Here is a 22,991-nt window from a genome sequence, read left to right as displayed (position 1 = left end):
GATTTCAAGTATCACAAGTAAATATCATTTTATTTTTTTGTAAGATTTTTGGTAGTTTTATTGAATCTCTCTATTACTAATTAATAGGCTCTATAATCAACTTTAGATGAGTTGCATTATCTCTTAAGGAGTTCAAACTAACCACCAATATATACATCATTCTATCACAACATGTATAAAAACACATTTAAAATACAACAACATCACCATAAATTAGCACATTACTGCTTGAGTGATCTCCTATCTCTTGACGAAATACAACCCAAAATTAACACCCTTCTAAGGTCATCTTCCTTTAAAGGATCATCTCATCACTCGAGTGTCCATTGCTTACAACAAAGACTTGTAGCATATTGCCTTTGTGCATGTAATGATTAAGCATTAAAAAATAATGTTTTAGCCACAAGACATATCACTTGAGTGATATTATTTTATGAGGTAGAATTAACACGACCTTCTCTCGCTCAACTACTAGCTAACATTTGAGTTATGCGCTACATCACTTAGACGACTAACACATTGTTTAAACAACATAAGACAATTAGTGTAAAGATCGCAACACGTCGTTAAAGCGATATTGTACCCGAGAGCAACCCAACCAAACAATTTCTCAAAGTTTCCAACTATTTATAAAAGTCATTACCTTCCCATATCCATCCACAATATTGCTTATAGTCTTAAACTACAAATATAATACCATCTAAACATTCTATTTCAAAGCTTCAAATGATTCTCATGTCTTCAACTTTCTTATATAAATTATATATTATCATTCCCTAACCATTTCACTTAACAAATATCATATTGTATAAAGATATTATTAGCTCTCTATAGGTTGAAATAACTTTCAACATCCAGTACTTAATCCTTACTAAAACTCCAATCAATCAAGATAAGTACTCAAGATCAATCTCACACAAATGACATCCCCCCGACCTTCCATTAAAGAAGAGAAAAAGAAAAAAAAAATCTCAAATAAGATTGATTTTACTTACCAAAAATAAATTTTCAATAAGTCTGAAACAATTTATTCTTCACCAATTCCTTTTTAAAGTCAGAGAGAATGCATAAAGAGAAGGGTTTTAAAAACTAGAGATTTTCGAATAAATTATAAAATCAACGTCTAACATTTATTTATGGACTTTCACTACTCATTTGAAAATATAAGATTTAAATGTACATAGGACTTGGAATGTGTATATAAGTTTTATCTTGTATGAGTATCTTAGATGGTGTTTTGCATGACCCTTGATGGATGATGTAGATATACCTAGGGTGATATCATGCCTTGGGTGACAATGATAAACATGACACTCACACTAATAGAGGTATGCTGACTTTACTAATTATCTAATTACATAGACAGGACTTTGGGTCATGAAAAATTCAATGATACTTTACTAATTATCTAATTACATAGACAGGACTTTGGGTCATGAAAAATTCAATGATACTTTCATGTGACTTATAGTAAATGTTTTGTCACACCAACATCGAAAATATATGTCAAATTCTAGTATGTGTTAGATGTTGTCTTTTGATAAAATTTATTTATCACAATTTATAATTTTTTTTAAAACATCTTACATTTAATTATGTTATGATGTGACTAAATGTGAATTTATTAACATTAGTATGCATGACATTGATATATATATATATATATATATATATATATATATATATATATATATATATATATATATATATATGATAATGATGATATGATTTATTACAATAACTAACACTTACATTTCTTATGCGTGTTAAATGTGATTATCATACATAGTATACAAATAAATGGTATTACAAGTGGGACTAGAAAAAAAAACATACTTCCAGATGAAATAGTAGTTATATTATAAAAAGATTTTGATGATGTATTCATGATGAAATAGTAGTTATTTTATAGAAAGGTTTGGATGATGTATTTAACGATGACCTTTGTATCTTAATAATGTTGTATGTATATTATATACTAATATGTTATCTTTTAGTTATATAAAATATGTTGGTACAGTGATCATGTCGTTTGGTTTAATAAAACATTCCAATATCCAAAGATACACTAGTCTAAAATAATATATATTTAAATTTGAAGAAAAGAAATATTTAATTTTTTTTCTTAAAAGAGAGTGATAAAGTCAACAAGTTAAATCTTGTAAAAAATATTAAAAATAAACAAAGCATTTGAGAAATTAGAGACCTTTTATCTTCTTTTCAAATGTCGTGTGTTAGAAATTAGTTAAATTTTTTTTTATTGAAAATTGTAACTCATATTTTTCAACAAAAAATAATTATTAATAAAATTAATAAACACTCTGTTTATAATTATAAAAAAAAATAAAAAAGAAGAAAAGTGAGCATACGTACATTTGTTTTACTTGGGTTCATGTGTCTAACTGAAAATGATGTAGTGCAGTGGCATAGGGTTGTTGGAAATGACAGGAAGTTGTTTTGAATTGGAAGTGTTTTTGGACACTTGAGAAATGGCAGGGATAGGTACATAGCTAGAATCAGAGGAGAGATACTCTGCTTCTGGAGAAAAAAATAAACACAATTACTACAAGAAATTATATTTAATTTTTTCAAAACAAATTATAAACTTTATTTTTATTTCTCTCTTTGTTACTCTTTCTCTTCCCAACAAAAAATTGTTTTCCAATATTTTCTTCCTTCATGTTTTTACTTTCATTAATGGGTGCTCAATGAAGCTGTAAAGGAAGTTTCTATAAAAAAATGTTTTGTTTTATGAAATATAGCAGCTGCTCCATGCTAACTTTTTTTTTTGTAAGAAATATTTTATAATATTTTTTTTTATATTAGGAGTTACATATTAAAAAAATGAAACACGATGAGATATTCTTCCACCACAATTTTTTTTACCAATTAAATAATAAAATTTTAAAAATAAAGGTTACAGGAATTGGCATATGTCATTTTTTTTTTATAGAAAACTTATAAAATAAAAAATTCATAAAAGCAATATTTACAAATTCTTAATAACGAAAACTGTAATAAAACTTTAAATAACTTCTATATTGTAAATATCTTAGATTAAAAAAACCATTGCATTCTCCAACCATTGACAAATCAAAATAGTCTTGAAATACAGAGACAGTTGCATTCTCCAACCTCATAGTTTGAAGGTGCCTGCCATGGGATGGTAAAAAGACAAAAGGATCCTTATTTCAGATTTAGTTTATAAAATGTATTTTGATGTTATATTTAGGAATGTATTTCACATTAGATTTTATACAAGCCAAAACACATTAATTCATTATATATATATATTATATTTACCATTCAAAGTGCATTTTAAATTCCGAAATTATGTTAAGGAATGTCCCAAATTTAATGAAAATATATTTTGTATTGCATTAGTATATTGCACATTTAGTATAGTTTCATTATTTGTATCATCTATATAACTAATAAAGAGATTTTCCTTTTATATATGTAAATTATTCTTATTTATTATTTAAACGTGGGTTATTATTCATTATGTGTGAGTATTATATGAGCTCATCAGAAACCTTCACATTGACCACATTTATATAAAGTTTGGTAGATCGGTTTTATTCTCATTTTAAATTAAAATGATTAAAATATATTTAATTTATTAGTTAAAAGATGAAAAAAAAAATCATATTAGGAAATAATATCACTGTTTATTTCAAAATAAAGATGTGTATAATAAAACTTGTACTTATCTCCTTCCTACCCCTTTGAGTAATATGATTAGAAAGAAACAGCCTCACATAAAAATATTATTTAAAAAGGAAAAAAAAAAACTCAACTTCATTATCAACAACCAAGCAATTATTAAAAAAAAACTAATAACAATAATATCAGTAAACATAGAAAAAGTTTTGAGATGTTGGAAGAAAGATCTCTATTATGGTTACAATTGAAATTAAGAAAAACCTATATAGAGATAATTTTTTTTACGGAAATGTTATTTATACATACAAACAAAATTTAATATGATTTTGAATATTAAATATTTTTTTTTAAAAAACTTAATTTTACATCATCAGTTGTCTTCTTGAGGAAAGTTCTAACAGTTACATTTTTTTAATGTTTAAATTTTTTTGATTGAATACTAATTTTTTTGATTAAATGTTTTAAAATATTTTGAAACTACATTTGAATAACTTATGTGAAGCAGAGTATGAGCTAATTGAGTAACTTCTTAGTCACTGAATAACTTCTCAGTCACAGAATGCATAAATGGACAGAAAAATTCCTCCCCGAGAGGGAAAAAATGAAAATAAAGAAAGAAATGGTGTGGTGAAGAAGTGGATAAGGTACCCTCTGAAATTTGTCATGAGTTTTGTAATAAATATAAACTAAGATCCTCCCCGCCACTCACAAACAGAATCACTGCACTGCATAAGCATGGCAACGACATTTGAAACGGGTCGTTTTAACCTATTGCGCCCAACGGCCTCAAAGCAGTTGTTATTCTCCTCCAGTATCAAACGACCAAAACCCGTTTCGCTTCATTCTTCTCGATTCTTCCATTGCCGATCGAAACGCCTCGTTTTGACGCAGAGATTCGCAGTGAAAGCTTGCGTGGTGAATGTCGAGCAGAAGAACGTCGCCGCGGAATCAGGAGAGTGGGGGAAGGTTTCCGCGGTGCTCTTCGACATGGACGGCGTGCTTTGCAACAGCGAAGAGCCTTCAAGAAAAGCCGGCGTCGATTTGTTCGCCGAGATGGGCATCGAAGTCACCGTCGACGATTTTGTGCCGTTTACGGGAACCGGTATTTCTCTAGGTTTCGGTTTTTGTTTCCTGAACTTCACGCTTCAACCTGCATCGTAATTTTTGAATATGTTATGCGTTTTTGGCCAGTTGCCTTTATTAGCGATAATTTATTTAGTGTGCGTTTGGAGCGTTAATCCACCGTGAGAGAACATTGGCATTGAATGTGCATTGCGAAGGGAGAAACAAAATCACTAAGACGTGGACAAACGTTGTTGTTCGTTTTATGGAGTCTCAGCTTAGAGCTAGATGATGAGAATGACTAAACCTGCTTTCGCGGTTTGTAAATCCTTGCACAAACTTAGATAAAAGGTGAGGGTTGTGTCAGGCTAACTTAGATCTTAGTTGAACTTCTACAACATGGATCAACTTGGTGATAGTGTTAATCTAGGTGATTATCGCAAAACAACGAACTATGTGGCTCTGGTATAGTATCGAATGAGCAAGAGTCACTGCGTTGCTGCTTGGATGCATTGAAGAAGGCTTGGTTGTTGTTGGGCTTATCCTATGTCACAGATTTCAAATTGTGTTTGATTCGGTTAACATGTAGTTGAAGTGTTTATTTTTTAAATCCTATCTGATTTCCATTTTTTTTATTAAATTAAGCAATTGATGTGCAACACTTTCATGTTTAGCAACAACTAAACCTTTTCCCAATAGGTGGTTAAGAGAAATAAGTAGATTTGGGTCGGGTACATGGATCAATAGCAGTCTTAATGTTTTGTTATGAATCATGTCTATGGTAAAATCATTGACCTCTTTATCCTTCTTAATTGTTTCATTTCCCCGAAAGATTTTAGGTGAAATAAATTAGAAAAATAAAAAATGAATAGAAAATGTTGGTCAAGTTAGATCTAGAGGTTACTCGGTAGGATACAACAAAACTTTGGAAGACATCCATTTCCTATCTTAAAACTAGACAAAAGAACATAAAAAGAAAATAACAAATTTCTATAATGTCATTTTTGTTTTTTAAATTTCCTCATCTTTTTAACTTCCACACTTACAATGTGTAACATGTAGCAAAGAATGTGTTCGAAATGCTTTTTTTCTTTCTAGTATACTCTTACTGCACTTTTATTTTGCTTTGATTCGACTATGTTATTTGGCAGATAGATAAGTTCCATTTTGTTTTGTTGAGTTGCTAATTGATTATTAAGCTTTTAAGTTATTCATTGTTCTTTTTTTCCAATTTTAAACATGAAAGGAGAAGCTAACTTTTTGGGAGGTGTTGCTTCTGTTAAGGGAGTTAAAGGATTTGACACAGAAGCTGCCAAAAAAAGGTTCTTTGAAATATATTTAAATAAGGTATTTATATTTCTCTTGATGCTACTTTTTATTTCTTCTACTCGATATTGCCTAATGTTTTTCACTTATCTCAGTTTGCAAAACCAGATTCTGGAATAGGATTTCCAGGTGCCCTTGAACTTATTTCTCAGGTATGCAGGACTAATCATGATATTAACATTGTTTGATTGCTTTTCTGATTCATCAAGGAACTAAGAAAATACATGGTACCACATAACAGTGTAAAAGTAAAGGGCTTAAAGTGGCTGTTGCATCTAGTGCTGATCGTGTAAAGGTTGATGCAAATCTAGCCGCTGCTGGTTTACCATTGTCAATGTAAGCCAACATTCTGAGTAATTTTTTGAATGCTAATGGAGACATTGACCTGCACCTACAAATATTGTTGATTTACTGATAGTATGCAGTAAACATTAGTATGGAACTTTTTTATTTTTTCTTAAATTAGTTATAACGACATTATGGTATTAAACCCTAATCCAAGATGAATTGTAAGTACACTGCTTATTATATGCTAAGCTGTAGAATGTTTAATTTAGACAAGGTTTAAACAACATAATTGCTCTTGCATTTCAAGCCTAATTTCATCAGCTCGGGTTTAGTTTTAATTGTAACCTACACTCTATAAATGTTGTTCTCATACAATTGCATTTGTTTTATTAGGTTCGATGTGATTGTCTCTGCAGATGCTTTTGAGAATTTGAAACCTGCTCCTGATATTTTCTTAGCTGCATCAAGAATATTGAATGTGCCCCCTAGTGAGGTATATGGTATTAGATTGAGCTTATTATCAAGAGGCCTATGTTTTAATATTTTGGATGATTGGCATTTTTCAAAGTGGTGGTGTTATATTGTTCAAGATGCAATATAAAACGAACAGTGTGTCTTCACCTTAAACCTTAAGCTTTTGGGATAGTTAGTCTATAACATGGTATCGAAGCCTCTATGACCAAGTAGTCTAGAGTTTGATCGATCTATTTTTCTCCTGTTTTTCTAATAAAAAGTTAGATTTTAGCACAAAGTGGGTTGGAGGTGTGTTTTGCACCCTGAGGAGTACTCTTGGTTTATCATGGGCGTATTTTTCTCTTATCATGTTTATCAGCATCTATTAAATTTTAATGCACAACTTAGACATGAGGGTTGTATTTTCTCTTAAACATAATTAATAAGTAATATGTATTCCCAGTGTATTGTTATAGAAGATGCGCTAGCTGGAGTGCAAGCTGCCAAAGCTGCGCAAATGCGGTAAGCATTACCTTTGTATTTCCTTTGTTAAAAAAAAGGATAAATAATGGTTGTTTGAACTTACCAACCCAAACCAATTTCTAGACTCCAACCAAAACCACTCTATGTTTACGTTATTAAAATGTAGACAAAATATTTACATAATTTGTTTCATTGTTTGTAGCTGCATAGCTGTAAGGACCTCATTATCAGATGAGGTTTTGGAATCTGCCGAACCAACATTTATCCGGGATGACATAGGAAGTGTTTCACTTGAGGATATTCTTTATGGTGGCTCTGTTGGATATAGTATGTAGTCTTGGGTGCTTGTTGTAAATCTATCTTTTTCCTCTAAATATTCTTTTTGCCACTGATGTAGAATGGAAAACCACATTTGGTCCATAATTTAAGAACTCTGAGCTATGAGTACTCTATGTATTGCAAATTGTTCTCACTTATTGCAAAACGTTCACTTTAATACTAGGCTGATTTTGTCAAGTTGTTTGTTCCATTAAAGTATACTTAAAAGTTAAGATAGTTATTTTCTGACAATTATTTTTGAATAGTGCGCAAGAGTTTAGATATTATATTGCACGAGGTCTTATCTACACATGCCATTGCAGATGAGAGGATGCAGGGCTCTGAAACTCTAAATAATTTTGCAGAGTCTTCATCTGCTGTGCTTGCTGGAGGGTAAGACAGTTTCATGTTGGAACCTTTTTTGTTCTCTTTTCGTTCTCCTTAATTCCAAAGATTTTCTTCCAAAAGTAAGTTCGTAAGGTATATATATATATATATAGTCTTAGCATAATTTGCATTGCTTTTAACCAGTTTTCATTGTGACGATGATGGATAGATAACTATCCTCTATAGGAATCAAATCATAGATTGTAATTCAATACTAATTTCATAAACCTTTTTTGAGGGTTTATATTTTTCTGTCCTTCAATTCATTATGTGCGTATTTGATACACACACTAATATAATTATAAAGAGAACAAATTTAAGTTTCAGGATAACTTTTTTTTATCTTGTACATTGTTAAATGGACAATGGATAACACAACCGAAATAATTTGAAATCTATGTTATTATTATACTTTATAAAATAATATATCATTATATTTTAATATTATACTTTATAAAATAATATATCATTATATTTTAATATATATTTTATATAGTATTTATCATAATATTATTTTATAATACACACACATTATATTTATGTATGTATGTATGTGATAGTATACATTGATGTTCTTTTTAAAAGCAAGGAGAGGCAGGCAGGAGATAGAATCACAATGGTGTCTATGTCGAAGCTTGAAACAGTTATTAAAATCGTGGGGGCTTGAGGAGGGGATGGGGAGAGAAAAGAGAAAGTTGGGGATTTTTTTTGTGTGTGTGAAGATTTTGTACTTGGGGCAAAAGGTTTGTCTTTAAGTGGAATTGGCTTTTAGTATATATTTGTGTATTTCAAAGAAGGAAGTATGAAAAATAAAAGTCTAACGACCTCCAATTGTAAGAATTGAAACAAGTTGCCTCTGAACAGTAGCGGGATGTAATGTAGTTCCGTTTGCATTTGTTCACAACGTAAATAATTGAATGATTCATTAACTAGCCAATGGAGGATTCTCATAAAAGGATTTCTGATGTTATGATGGTCTGGTGTCGTTCTCCTATATTATGGACAATGGCTTTTTGATGAGAATGAAACTGTTTATTGATGTGGTTTGCCCTTGCAACAAGCAGTGCTTCTTGTTGCTTTGCTATTATGAGGGTGCAGAAATAATTTATGGGCAGGTTGCAGGGTTCTCGGCGAGATATACTGAGATTTGGAAGTCTGGGCATTGCTATCTCTTGCCTTATCTTCACCTTAAGTAACTGGAAGGTACATTGCTGTTGCACAAAATTTGCCTCAACTTTGGTTGAATCTTAAGTCTTCAATTTAATCTTTTGGAGGGACAATTAATTTGCAAGTCAATCACGTGCTCATCGCTGTACTGCAGGCAATGCAATATGCTTCCCCGAAGGCAGTTTGGAATCAGTTGTTTGGTGTTATCCAGCCACCCTTGGAGCAGAAAGGTGAATTACTTTATTTATTTTCCTATCTCATGGCTTTTGTTGATGATATATATAAATATGAATATAAATTGCCACTGAATTTAAAACTGCATGTTAGGCAAGGATAAATACCTCATTTCTGCTCTAGGTACCAAATCATATTTTGGACCATAAAGTGATTGAAGCTTTATGGTCACGTCAAAGAAACAATCAGCATTAGAACTTAAGCTGTTACATGCTAGATAGATAAAAGGATTTCATCTATCCTATCAAAAAAATTGAAGAAAAAAGGCTATAGTCAATACCACTGCTAGATAGATAAGTGTGGTGAGTGGTATTGACTATAGCCTTTTTTCTTCAATTTTTTTGAGTTATACTAAAAGTTGAAGTATAATCCATACATTTATTGCTTTTTTGTTCTCAGATAGCTCAAGATATGATAGAATCCAGCAATTTGTGAACTACATATCTGATCTGGAAAGCAGGTAATTAGTGTTCTGATAAATTTATATATAAATATTTTCCGATGATTTTAACCCTATGCTTATTTTATTAATATATATATATATATATATATATATATATATATATATAGTCGTTTTCTCAATATTGTCCAATATTTAGCTTGAAGACAATATTTTCTTTTGTCAGTTATTTTATCTGTTTAGAATTGTAACCATCATCTCCTCCTTCTGAAAAAAAAAACATTGATTGAACATTGAAGCTCAGTACATCCATGAGCTATTGTAGAAGTTGTAATTGTTATTAATACACTATGATCAATTTCTTTTCACAATTCAAGGGGAAGTGCTCAGATAGTTCCAGAATTTCCATCTAAACTTGATTGGCTGAATACAGCTCCACTTCAGTTTCGCAGGGTACTTTTATTAAGTTTGAATTATAATCTGATGAAAATATCTGATATAATTCATTAGCTTTTGATTCTAATTTTTGGCAGGATCTGAAAGGAAAAATTGTATTGCTGGATTTCTGGACTTATTGTTGTATAAACTGTATGCACGTGTTGCCAGACTTAGATGCTTTAGAGAAAAAATACAAAGATACGCCGGTAATTTCTCAAAATTTTCAAGAATTTTCCTTTTTGTTCTGTAACTGTGTGAAAAGTTATTTACTTGTCTAGTTAATGTTTGATATTGTTCTTTGTTCAGTTTGTTGTTGTGGGTGTTCATTCTGCAAAGTTTGATAACGAGAAAGATTCTGAAGCAATTCGCAATGCAGTTCTACGCTATGGAATTTCTCACCCAGTAAAGCTTGAATTTCAAATTCCATTAATATTTCAAAGTATTTATTTTCCTTTTTCTGAAAAAATTGAACATCGTCAGAAGGTTATGGTCAGATGTTCAGTTTACGAAAAACCAATGTTTTGGTTTCATAGTTTATTCTGCTGGCATTTTGTTTATCAGTGTTCCTTGCTTTTGATATTTAATTTTGTTAATATTTTATGGCTCTTGAACTTTTGCTTAATAAAGTGTGCTCCACCAAATCTTATTATCTATTTCCTCCTTTTAGGTTGTCAACGACGGAGACATGTTTCTTTGGAGGAACTTGGGTATAAATTCGTGGCCAACATTTGCTATAGTTGGCCCTGATGGTAAGCTTCTTGCACAACTAGCAGGAGAAGGTCACAAGAAGGTACTGATGACGATCTTTAGTCTCATCTATGTGTATTTTGTTTTAAATTTTGTTGTGATATTTTTAAATAATGGAAGATAATTCTAGGACTATGTGCATAGTATGACTTTTTTTGTTGCTGTTACTAGTTTGTGTAATACCAGAACTATGACTCTGGGTATTATAGATTTAGCATTGTTTAAAGAAAATGGCTACTGTGCTAGATATCTGTGGCAGACATTTATATTCATATTTGTCCTACTAATGAGCTGCGCGCACGGGTTTATCCAAGGGATTGATGATTTTGGACACATGCAACCATCTAATTAACAGGCGGTAATATTATCTGTTGAACAAAAGGTCTTGTTTATGAGCCTGTAGGTATCTATTGCACAGCCATAAATAGCTTTTGTAGTTGAGTAATTTTACAGACAGCAAAATCAAGCAGAGTCTTTCTGGCAGGCCATGGAAAATTTATGTTGGCAGAAGTAAGAAGCAGAATTAGTGTTATTAGGTCTTAATTATTTGTCTGTGTAATAATTGTCTTGAGGCTGTCATTTAGGTAGTTATGGAACTGAATAGTCACGGAGCCTGTGCTTTAAGAATATTAACCCATTTAGATTGAGCGTCAATCAATTCCCAACCAAGCTTAAGCATGGAGGAATTATTTATATTACGCCCAAGGATTTTTTAATGATTTGTATTGCTATTGTCGTTGATTTAATTTTTCTTAATAGTGCCCAATTTCATCAATTGATACATGTAGTTATAGCTATTATTTTTCTTACAATATGGTGATTAAAACAAGTGTTGCATTATTCCTGTTTTGAAAAGGATCTAGATGATTTTGTGGAGGCTGCACTTCTATTTTATGGAAAGCAAAACATCCTGGACAATACGCCAATTTCCCTGAGTTTGGAGAAAGATAATGATCCACGCCTGTTGACTTCTCCATTGAAGTTTCCTGGAAAGCTAGCAGTTGATGTCCTTAATAACAGGCTTTTTATTTCTGACAGCAACCATAATCGCATAGTGAGTGCTCTACCACTGCCTACACCGAACTTCTCTCTTCATGACCACTTGTGCATAATTGTAATGATGAGTCACTAGATTTACTTCTCATACAAACTATTTGGAGCAGTATTTTAACTCAACATACTATGGATGGTAGTTGCCAGGTTTCCAGATACTCCTTGCTGTGGTCAATTCATAAGTTCCCTTCAGAAGTTGCAAAAAATATCTTATAGAACCTTTGCAATCTTTCTCATATATAAGACGAATCGTGAATATCTTTTGAAGGCACTGCTGCATACAATTACTTAAGAATTACAGAAGAAGTCCATTCCTCTTAATGTATATTCGAACTAGACACTGGAACCGCACTATTTAATTCACTAAATACTATTGTTCAAATTCAATTATAAAAGATTAAACATGAAGTCCAGCATTATGTGACTTAGATATCCTAATTAAACTAAGTATATGAAATTCTGATGACCAAACTACTAAACCTAAAATTCCCATAATATTAATAATGAAACTGTGTTACTAAATAATGCAAATTAAACTTTGAATCCCAAATTAGCATACTTTATTCCGAGTTCTCTTGCCAAAGCATGCATTTCTAATACCTTCTCTTTCTAATTATGCAAGTTGTTTGTTTACTAAAATTAGCAGCAAGTCACCTGGTCATGTTGCTTATTCAGGTGGTTACTGACCTTGATGGGAATTTTATTGTACAAATTGGGAGCAGCGGGGAGGAAGGTTTGAAGGATGGTTCCTTTGATGATGCTACTTTTAACCGTCCTCAGGTACAAAATAAAGAAGCATACTTTGAGCTTCTAGAGTATTTAATTCTTGCTTAAATGTAGTATTTCATCAATATAGGTTAATTGTTTTTTTTCCGTTCTAGGGCCTTGCTTATAATGCAAAGAAAAACATCCTTTATGTTGCAGACACTGAAAACCATGCTTTGAGGTACATGACAGCTTCAGAAAATCAATAGCCTTATTTTCATATTTATGATATATGTGACAGCGTCTGGTCATCACTTTATGGATATTTTAGGGTAATTTAATAGTAAAAAACAGCTGAAAAGAAAATATTTGTTTGATTTGATAAAGGACTTTGGGGCTGTATTCATATTGGATGCGAGTCAAGTTGTCATAAATTCAATGGGTCAATTTATTAATTAAAAAATACAATTTAATAAATTTCTATTCAATATTGTCAATTAAATAGTTTCATGTTGGTGGGTCTAACATTTGTTTTTGCTTTAAAAGGGAAATTGATTTTGTTAATGAGAAAGTGCGGACCCTTGCTGGAAATGGGACCAAGGGCTCTGATTATGTTGGTGGTGGAAAAGGAGACACACAGGTAATATAATTGATTAGTAAATATTGAGGACGAGTGCCATTTGCAAAGATATATAGATAAGAATCTAAGATGAACCACAAAGTTAGACTCCTTATTGTTTGTTTTAATTATAGTCTTTTCATTAAATGTGATTCTTATAGGCTCCTTAATGGATCACAATGTTAGACTCCTCCATTTCCCTCTTTTCCAGCTTCTCAATTCCCCTTGGGATGTCTGCTTTCATCCACTTGAAGAAAAAATTTATATCGCCATGGCTGGCCAGCATCAGATTTGGGAGCACAATTTATTGGCGGAAACTTCGAGAGCATTTAGTGGTGATGGCTATGAAAGAAATTTAAATGGATCAAGGTATCACCTCAAATAAAAATACCCCCTTGCTGATGCCAATAGTAATTTCAGTTGTTCTTGTGTGGATTCTATTGAAGTAACCTTTGAAATTTGAATACCATGACGCCCAGAATGTTGCTATTTCACAGACACTGCATTTTTGTGCTATATCGATACTTATGGTATTTAAAAATCTTTTTGCCTCCCTCATGTATAGTCTTAGTGCTCTGTTGCCTTTATTCTCTATGTTGCAACCACATATTCAAGATTGTCTATGTTTAGACTTGCAACATGGTGTTTATCTAATCTTCTCCCTAAAAACCTTTATTTAGAATAGGTTGTAGACATTCCATAAGATATTAGTTTTGAGACTGATCACACATTTAATAATTTGGAAACGTCAGATGAATATCGAATTATTCATGATTTATCTCGGTAAAAAATGATTATTCTATGGTTACAAAAACAAAGTGACTAGGAGGCACCATGTGCTGATCTTGTTAATATAAACACTGTTAATTTGTATATTCATTGTTATTCTCTCTTCTACATGATATGCAGATTGATGTTTATCTGTAGTGTTAGTGACAAATCGGCTTGATTTACTCAACCCCATAAAACCGGTTCAATGGGGTGAGGTTTTCACTCACTTATATACTAGGAAAGGCTCTAATCTCTAGTCGATGTGGGATCTCCAACACACCCCCCTCACGCCGAGACTGCCAACTCGTGCGTGGGACTATATATTATGGGTGGTCCGATAGCGGCCCGATAGCGGGTGGCACGATAGGCCCAACACAAACACTCACTAGGATAGGCTCGAAATGGCTCTGATACCATATTACAAAGTGGACTTTAAGCCTAACTCAACCCCATAAAACCGGCTCATGAGGTTGAGGTTTGCACCCACTTATATACAATGAAAAACTCTAATCTCTAGTCGATGTGGGATCTCCAACACACCCCCTCACGTCGAGACTGCCAACTCGTGCGTGGGACTATATATTTTGGGTGGTCTGATAGCGGGTGGCACGATAGGCCCAACACAAACGCTCGCTAGGATAGGCTCGAAATGGCTCTGCGTTGCCTATCCTTTAGCAACTAATCCACTTCAGAAGGCCCAACTAACCGTATTCAAACTGTTATTGAATTAGGAGTTTGCCAAAAACTTGTGGAGCTTCTACTATATGTTGCTATACTCTTTACAACTTAATTTGATGTCTCACTCTAGTATAGCATTTTTTTTTATTGTTGGACAGAGCAACATAGTTCAGAAGCTCCACATGAGGTCTTCTTCCTTCCAACCCTTTCTGATGCATTTTTGTTGAAGAAGTCTCTTGCAATATTCAATTTCTAGGCTTTTGTTTTCTGAGTCCCCATTGTTTCTAACTTCACCTCCACAATATTTTACCTTCTATCAGCACATGGTCCCCAGTCACTTTACTTTTGTAACCATTAAATAACCATGTTTTTACCGAAATAAATCATGGATAATTCGATCTTCATTGTATGTTTTCAAATTATTAAACGTGTGATCAGTCTCAAAAGCAATATCTATCAGATGTGTCCAACCTACTTATTCTAAATTTGCCAAAGAGTTTCCAAGAACATAACTAGATAAACATTCTAAATTTGCCAAAGGCTTTCCATGGATAATATTAGATAAACACGTCCAAGGCTTTTAATTTGTCCAAGGCTTTCCATGGACAAAATTAGATAAACATCTGTTCTAAATTTACATAAGGCTTCACTGATAAAATTAGATAAACACCAATTCTAAACTTGGCTTAAGACTTTTCATTGACAAAATTACATGAACACCTATTCTAAATTTGCTTAAGGCTTTTCACGAACAAAATTAGATAATACCGAACAATTTTAGATAGAAAATAACTATTTGTGTGAGTAAATGAAAAAAAAAAATGATAACCATACATGTTCCTGAGAAAAGTGTTTAGGCATAATCTAATTTTATCCGTGAAAAGTCTTTAGCAAATTTAGAATAAATGTTTATCTAATTTTGTCCATGAAAAGGCTTAGGCAAATTTAGAATAGGTGTTTATTTAATTTTGTCTTCGTGAAAAGTCTTGGACAAGACAAATTTAGAATAAGTGTTTATCTAATTATGTCTGTGGAAAGCCTTGGGCAAATTTAGAATATGAACATTGGTTAGTTTTAGTTTTGGTGGGATAGCATTCCTTGCATTGTATTACGACGTTCTATAGATTGTTTTGGTCTTCCTAGTTCTAGATTTTCCTAGTCGGTTTGGCGTGATCCCCCACTTTTGTTGGTTTGTTTCTTTAATTTTTTAATAACATTTTGCAAATGATTGTTACTAATAAGAGTGCCAATCTAGTTGCTATTGTAACTATTACTGTAAGACTATGCATACTTGTTTCATTAAAATAAAGTTTAATCTCTTAAAAGTTTGACATGCCCTTAAAAGTTGTGCTGAAAATTTTGAAAAAATCTGTACAAGAAGAATTGTATAAAAAGCTCATTCTTGAATTTTTAAACCCAGAATTTGGATAATTTAAGGGGATAAAAAACTAGTGAAAAATTCAAGAACGATTTTTAATGAAAAATGGCATGAAAAAGTCACTTGCTTTTCAGGGGACAATTAAATTGATTCAATTGCCAATGATTATTTTTAGTTTTTCTAGGAAAGATATGTGTTGGTTGGACCATAGTTTTGAAATTATTGGTTTCAGTTTACTCCATGTATTGTGGTGATTTTTGAGCTCTGACAAACTTCTGATTATTGCTTACTTGATCATGTTTTGACTTAAATAGTTCTACAAACACGTCATTTGCACAACCTTCTGGTCTTTCATTGTCTCAAGGTAACCTGTGGCAACAATTTAATTGAACTCGGTTTAACTGTCATTCATAATAATAAATGTTTCACTTGATTTTGCATGATAAGATCTAAGCAAGATCTACATTGCTGATAGTGAGAGTAGTTCAATTAGAGCTGTGGATCTTAAAACAGGAGGATCTCAGTTGTTAGCTGGTGGTGACCCAATGTTCTCTGACAATTTGTTTAAGGTAGCTTTGATATAATTTCAGATACAAGTTACTTAGATTTCCTGCTTTATTTTGGCCCATTAAGTTTCTTTATAAGGAAAAAAATTGCAATAGATTAGCTTGGGTGTTTAATGATACAAATGTTCTTCAATCTTCAAACTCACAGCTACACAACTTTAATTACTGATATATATCATACATTTATAACCTTTCTCTTTAGAATTTCTCTCCTTGTAATCTAAACCTACCTTTTATCTTCAAACCTCTGCAGTTTGGTGATCAAGATGGAATAGGGTCTGATGTACTTCTTCAACATCCATTGGGGGTTTTGTGTGGAAATGATGGTGAAATTTATATCGCAGATAGCTACAATCACAAGGTAGAGAACTCAGACCCAGTTACTTTTGATTTATCATGGCTCTGGTATGCAATATATCTTATAGAGAACACCGACTCAGTTATATAGCTAACTAACATATTCCAGTACCAAAGGCTCCTCGCTATGCAATAAGGCTAATTTACATGTTCCTTTTGTCTTTACATGCATTTTCCAATTTCTGTCATTGTTGAAGTTTCCAACAATTCTCTCCTTATTCTTGCTGTATTGTCCTCAAAAGGCAAGGATTGACTGGTCATCCTGCTGGTTTCTATTAAGAATCAATATTTGGTGTCAGGCAGGTTTAAACATTAATTAGATATTTTAACCTTTTTTTATGTGAAATCTTGCAAGGGTAGCTGATTCTTTTTCTAAATATGTAGTTACGTACGTCTCATATGTGATTTAATTCTAAACATAGTCAGATACTCGGATTATGTCATCTAACATATCTTTTGGAGCTTTGGAATCATACATGAAACACCTTAGACACAATTTAATTAATTGGATGGTCAGACTTTAGCTCCATTATCCTCATTGACTGAATTGCCTATTTCCCTTCCCTGTGTTATGTTTTAAATTATCAGATCAAGAAGCTAGATCCAACTAGTAAAAGAGTTAACACCATTGCAGGAACTGGAAAAGCTGGTTTCAAAGATGGAACGGCTGTAAAAGCTCAGGTTGGTAAAATGTTCTATGCTGTTTTCCTAAATCATCTCCTTGTTAGCATATAAATTCCAGTTTATATTATTGTTATAAAATCTTGAATCATCCATTCAAGAAGACATACTGCTGTGCATTCCTTTTTTTTTCTCGTTTTAATACATGTAAGTGTGCAACTGTCAATTGTTTCAAAGGTGGAATGAATTTAATTTGCTTAGTTTTTGGTTGCATATAGTGCATATGTTTGCATGATCTCAAGCTGATGAAGCACAATAAATGACAATTTTTTTGAAAATTGACACTTCTAGGATTTAGAATATCAGATGCTCTCTTCCTTTTATTCTTCTACAAGTTGGTTAATGACCACTAGACTGTCAAAGAAAAGCACTACAAATGTGTTGATGCTGCTTAATAATACTTAATGATATTTGCACTAACTTGAAATATGCAACAGGTTTCCTGGGAATTATTCTACTGATGTGGTTAACATTACTTTTGTTAGTTTTTTTTTCTTTATCGGGGAAACCCCTAAGTTCCCCTTTAACTAAAGGTAGAGCCTTTAAAGAATATATAAGTAGGGCTAAACTCTCATTTTACAAGTCAGATTTTTAAGGTTGAGTTATATTCAATCAAAATCTTAAGATGGTATCAAAGTCTACTTTAAATCTATTAAAAGGGCCACTTACTATATTCTCCACGCAAACTCAATAGAGTTGGGTATGATGAGGTGTATTTGGAAAAATCCAAGTTCCACATGGACTATATAAGTGGGTATAATTTTTACTTTGCAAGCCTGTTTTATGGAATTGGGATGACTCAAACCCAAATTTTGAGTTTCTTCTAGAGAGATTTCTTATTTTCCTTTTTCTACCCTAGAAATGGGAAAAAGTGGAGAAATTTATGCTATTTGACATTCTTACTCTGACCTAGTCTTGTTTCCGGGTCTTTTATTCTGTAGATTCATTATTTAATAGAAATTTTTCACATGTTTGAATGCTTCTCTTTTCTCAGCCATCCTTCTCAGAAGTCTATTTGAAGATAAAACAAAGATGTATCTTGTTTTCTCAATATAAAGCTGATGTATGTGTAATATATTTTATCATTTTTCTCGCAGCTCTCTGAACCGGCAGGAATTGTTGAAGGGAACAATGGTATGCTCTCTTTACTTCCATCTACTTAATTTATTTTAGAGCTTTCACAAATTGCCCTGCATGACTCTAAGATGGAATATAAACTTTTTTTACATACATGTACTTCAAAGGATTAATCTCAATGAAAGAATACTTTATTCACTTTATTTATTTGAAACAGGACATTAACCTCTATATATAGAGAACTCTAACCCTAAAGTAATGATTACAAAGGATCTCTAGAATCTTCTAATATCTTCTAGTAGTACACTTAATATCCTACCCTCAAGCTGGTGTATGGATATATATAATTTCTAACTTGCATGTGAGATCATGACATCGTCTTGTGGGAAGACCTTTTGTAAGGAAATCTGCTTACTAAAGCCGTGACAAAGCCATTATCCAATTTCTCTTTAATAGATGTATTGGTGCCGACTTTTGTCACTCTAACATATTCTTAGGTAAACAATATCTGGTACAATATTTTGGCTCGCTGGAAGCCTTAGCTTCCTTTGAGCATTTTTGTTTTCTGACAACAGCGCCCTTCAAGTCTTAGCACTCTGGTAGTCGCCATGCCCTCCGAGCATGTTTTTTCTCTCCGGTGACTATTATGCCCTTTGAGCATTTCCTGTTCATTGGAAGTTGTCACCCTTTGGAAACCGGCGTGCTCTCGGAGCATTGTTTGCCTTTTAGCAGCTTTTGTACCCTTCCAGCATTTTTAACTCCTCAGAACAGCTACGCTTCCCAAGTATACATATTTTGCTCTTCAGCAACCACGTGACTAATATGCTTACAAAATCTCTCAAGGTATCTCACATTGATAATGTTTTTAACAAATTTAACTCGTCTACACTACACACGAGTTAATAAATATATTCTTCTTCGTTATAAGTCAGAATATTAATGTGTACACTAAACACAGTTACAATCCATCCTTTAATAATGCTCAATCATTGTAATTTGCCTCTCAAATAAATAAACTATTTCATTTTTGTTCTGTATGTTTTGTCAATAAATCTGATCGCATTCATTCTCCCTCTTCTCAAAGTGTTTACCATGCACCTAGAGCTAGCGTACTGTCGGGACCATTTTGTATAATTTAGCCTTTAAATATTTATATACATAAACTATAGTGGACATAATTGTCATCAGATTATGTATGATTATATAATCCTACACTACTTTTTTGTGGTACAAGTACATATCTTGTTCTTTTTTGGGTTGTTGATCACTTGATTCAATTATTTGGTCTAAAATGAATTAACTTTAAATCAACCTTATTCTTACAAATTTTTGTTGTTCTCTATTTTTGTTTTCAGGGAGATTATTTATATCTGACACAAACAACAGCTTAATTCGATATCTAGATTTAAACGCTGATGAAACTGAACTCCGTACCTTGGAGCTTAAAGGAATTCAGCCTCCTAAACCAAAATCAAGATCTTTTAAACGTCTTAGACGGCGAGCATCAGCCGATACATTGCCAATTACGATTGATGCCATTTCATCAAATGAGGGAAACTTGTCTATTAAAATATCATTACCAAGCGAGTATCATTTCTCAAAGGTCCTCACCCTTCCTTTATTTCAAACGCACTAATAATTCAATTTTTAGCATACAATAGAGATTATATATTTCATTAACTATTCTCCTAAATTTACATTGCAGGAAGCACGCAGTAAATTCAGCGTGGATATTGAACCTGAAGATGCTGTGAATATTGAACCCCTTGATGGATTCATTAGTCCAGAAGGATCTGCAACTCTTCACTTTAAGAGATCCTCTAACTCTGCTTCAATGGGAAGAATTAATTGTAAGGTATGCCTCATTACAGAACTCAGAAGTTGGTCGGATTGTGAAATAATATGGTTTGCTTCTCGCCTTCAAACCTTTTTCTTTAAGTTTCAGATCCTTGAAATTCTAGTTTAATTTAGAAATATCGATGAAAACTTTAGCAGTTTCTTTCTCTAATGTTGGGAATCTTAATTCTAAAGTGACCGACTTTTACCTCAATTTTGTTAGCTTTTTCATGTATTCAACTGCAATGATTATAAATCCACCTCGCATAGTGGTGGTGGTGGTGGACAAACTCATCGAGCAATAATGTAAAAAGAATTACATTGTCTCTTTACAGGTATACTATTGCAAGGAAGATGAAGTTTGTTTGTACCAGTCTTTGCTGTTTGAGGTCCCCTTCCCAGAGGGAGTTTCTAGCCCTGCCAAAGCAGACGTCACTCTTGCACATCTTGTGAAACCCAAAACTTCAACCAACAGCTTACTGCAGACAGTTGCTCCGTGAGTTGGTGACACCTTAAACCAGATTCTCTAGCGCTTCTTTCTCTTCCTCATCTTTTGTTTCTTTTTCTGTATATAATAATATTCAAATGCTTGAGTCTTAATCTTTCTTCTGATACAACACATAAGTTCACAACTAACAAAACTCAGGGTACTATGTGCCCTTTCTCGCTTCTCTGAAGATGTCTTCATCAATCATCATTGTGTAATCATGTTAAATAATTTATTTTATTATGTATATTCATTATTATAATGGTTGTTTCATGGATAAGCAAGGATGGTTTGTCTACGAAGTCGACATTCGTGCACTTGGAGGCCAATAATCTAACATACTAATATTTTTATACAATACATATACTGTACGGTTAACACTTTGGAGGTGTACGAAGAAAAATAGAAATATGTGAGGCCCTTCATAGGTAGAAAGCAAATCTATAGAGTGAAGGTTAGCCTTTGTTGGTAGAACTTGGATTATAATATTAAGATAAGGCATTCATATCTGTTAGTTTCACCAAATCCCAATTAAGCAGCCGCTGGCTATCAAATGCCCCAAGCTTAGGGTCCGGTAGATTTGAGAAGTAAAAAAGGAAAGTATAAAAAATGGAAAGTGCTTATTTCGATATAGAAAGAAAATGTGAAGAAAAATATAAGAACAAAGTTTTGTAAGTAATTTCAAAAGGATTGTAAAATTATCTTTCTTATACATTAATTTCAATTTTATAAATAATTAATATTGTTCTCGAATAGATCTGGGGCCTAGAGAATGATTGATCTGCCTTTACCTTTGGTCGATCACTGATGTTCCAAACTCCCTACTACTCTTTCTTTCTCTCGGTCGTTCGGCTCTATAGGCGGGAGTGATACTTGCAGAAGACACTCCAACGCTCAAGTCAATCGGAGTGTTAGCACTCAGGTATCAGAGTACCATTATTATCTTAATGGACCTTCATTGGTGGGTTGGATTAGGAGGTTAGTTCATATTTAGGGTTGCACTAAACAGTTCTTAATTGTGGATTAACCTTGCTAACTTAGTCAACCCTTTATTCGTCACTAATGATCGGTCAGTCACATGTCGTCATGTGACCTTGTCACCATGGTTAAGTGATTAACTGGTTCAAATGTTGGCCGACTGACTGAGTTGTCCGGTCGTACCGGTACAAATATTAATAATATTATTATCATCTTATTTTTTTATTTTAATATTTGTATGAATATGTCATATAATATAATAATATAATTGATAAACTTACATAAATTGATTATATTAAATATAAAGACGACATATCGCAGGTAAATATAATCGGTTATGTTTTATAATATAATTTAAACATACCAAATAAACTTTTGAACAAAGATAAAGGGTGAAAATATTATCTCATTCTGCTTCTTATCAGCCAAGAAAATTAAATATGTTTTTTACCTATTTGTAAAGACAACTGAGAGTGTCCTTAGACACATTTTCTACAGTATTATATATTGACATTCAAAATCAGTTGTAATGTTTTAATAAAAAAAAACCCATAGTATTACTTTCATTCTACTCAAAACCCATTATCATATATTTTTTATTAAAAAAATATCTTTCCCTGGTTATTAAGTGCCAATTGTTATAATAGAATTATCTTTCTCTCTTTGGGTATTCTTAGAGGAGTAGACAGCAATGGGCAAATAACTTTTGGTAATATTATCAAGGTCAACCCTTCTCAATAGTAATTTTCTAGACAAATTTTGGGTGAACTTTAATGAGTGAAGTGCCATATTTCCATAATGAATATATACAAACATGTTTAATTTGATTTAAGTGC

The 22,991-nt window shown here is 32.4% G+C and overlaps 1 protein-coding gene across 6 annotated transcripts; it reads left to right on the top strand.

Annotated features, from left to right (window-relative positions):
* Window positions 1–4,184: 4,184 nt before the first annotated feature.
* On the top strand, window positions 4,185–21,475 carry LOC137814904 (haloacid dehalogenase-like hydrolase family protein). 6 transcript variants are annotated; one of them, XR_011081694.2, is made up of 28 exons: window positions 4,185–4,768; window positions 5,975–6,075; window positions 6,150–6,206; window positions 6,296–6,390; window positions 6,736–6,835; window positions 7,259–7,317; window positions 7,481–7,605; window positions 7,920–7,989; window positions 9,099–9,186; window positions 9,305–9,380; window positions 9,784–9,844; window positions 10,162–10,237; window positions 10,318–10,428; window positions 10,529–10,624; window positions 10,890–11,012; window positions 11,826–12,023; window positions 12,698–12,802; window positions 12,904–12,968; window positions 13,274–13,367; window positions 13,558–13,715; window positions 16,488–16,537; window positions 16,621–16,742; window positions 16,993–17,100; window positions 17,731–17,777; window positions 18,875–18,911; window positions 20,210–20,457; window positions 20,560–20,709; window positions 21,026–21,475. XR_011081694.2 is itself a non-coding variant. In XM_068617843.2 (28 exons), the coding sequence occupies exons 1-28, from the start codon at window positions 4,402–4,404 to the stop codon at window positions 21,188–21,190; spliced, it is 3,198 nt and encodes a 1,065-aa protein (XP_068473944.1). In that variant the 5' UTR covers window positions 4,185–4,401; the 3' UTR covers window positions 21,191–21,475. The 6 variants fall into 6 exon arrangements, 1 of the variants encoding a protein (XP_068473944.1); XR_011081693.2 differs by having other exon boundaries at window positions 17,685–17,777; window positions 18,875–19,697; XR_016514742.1 differs by having other exon boundaries at window positions 13,533–13,715; window positions 17,685–17,777.
* The last annotated feature ends 1,516 nt before the right edge of the window (window positions 21,476–22,991 follow it).

This window comes from Phaseolus vulgaris, chromosome 1, assembly GCF_051622355.1.
Source record: "Phaseolus vulgaris cultivar YP4 chromosome 1, ASM5162235v1, whole genome shotgun sequence".
Lineage (NCBI taxonomy): Eukaryota > Viridiplantae > Streptophyta > Magnoliopsida > Fabales > Fabaceae > Phaseolus > Phaseolus vulgaris.
Note: the sequence above shows the minus strand (reverse complement) of the source record. Positions and strands in the feature narration are given on the sequence as shown.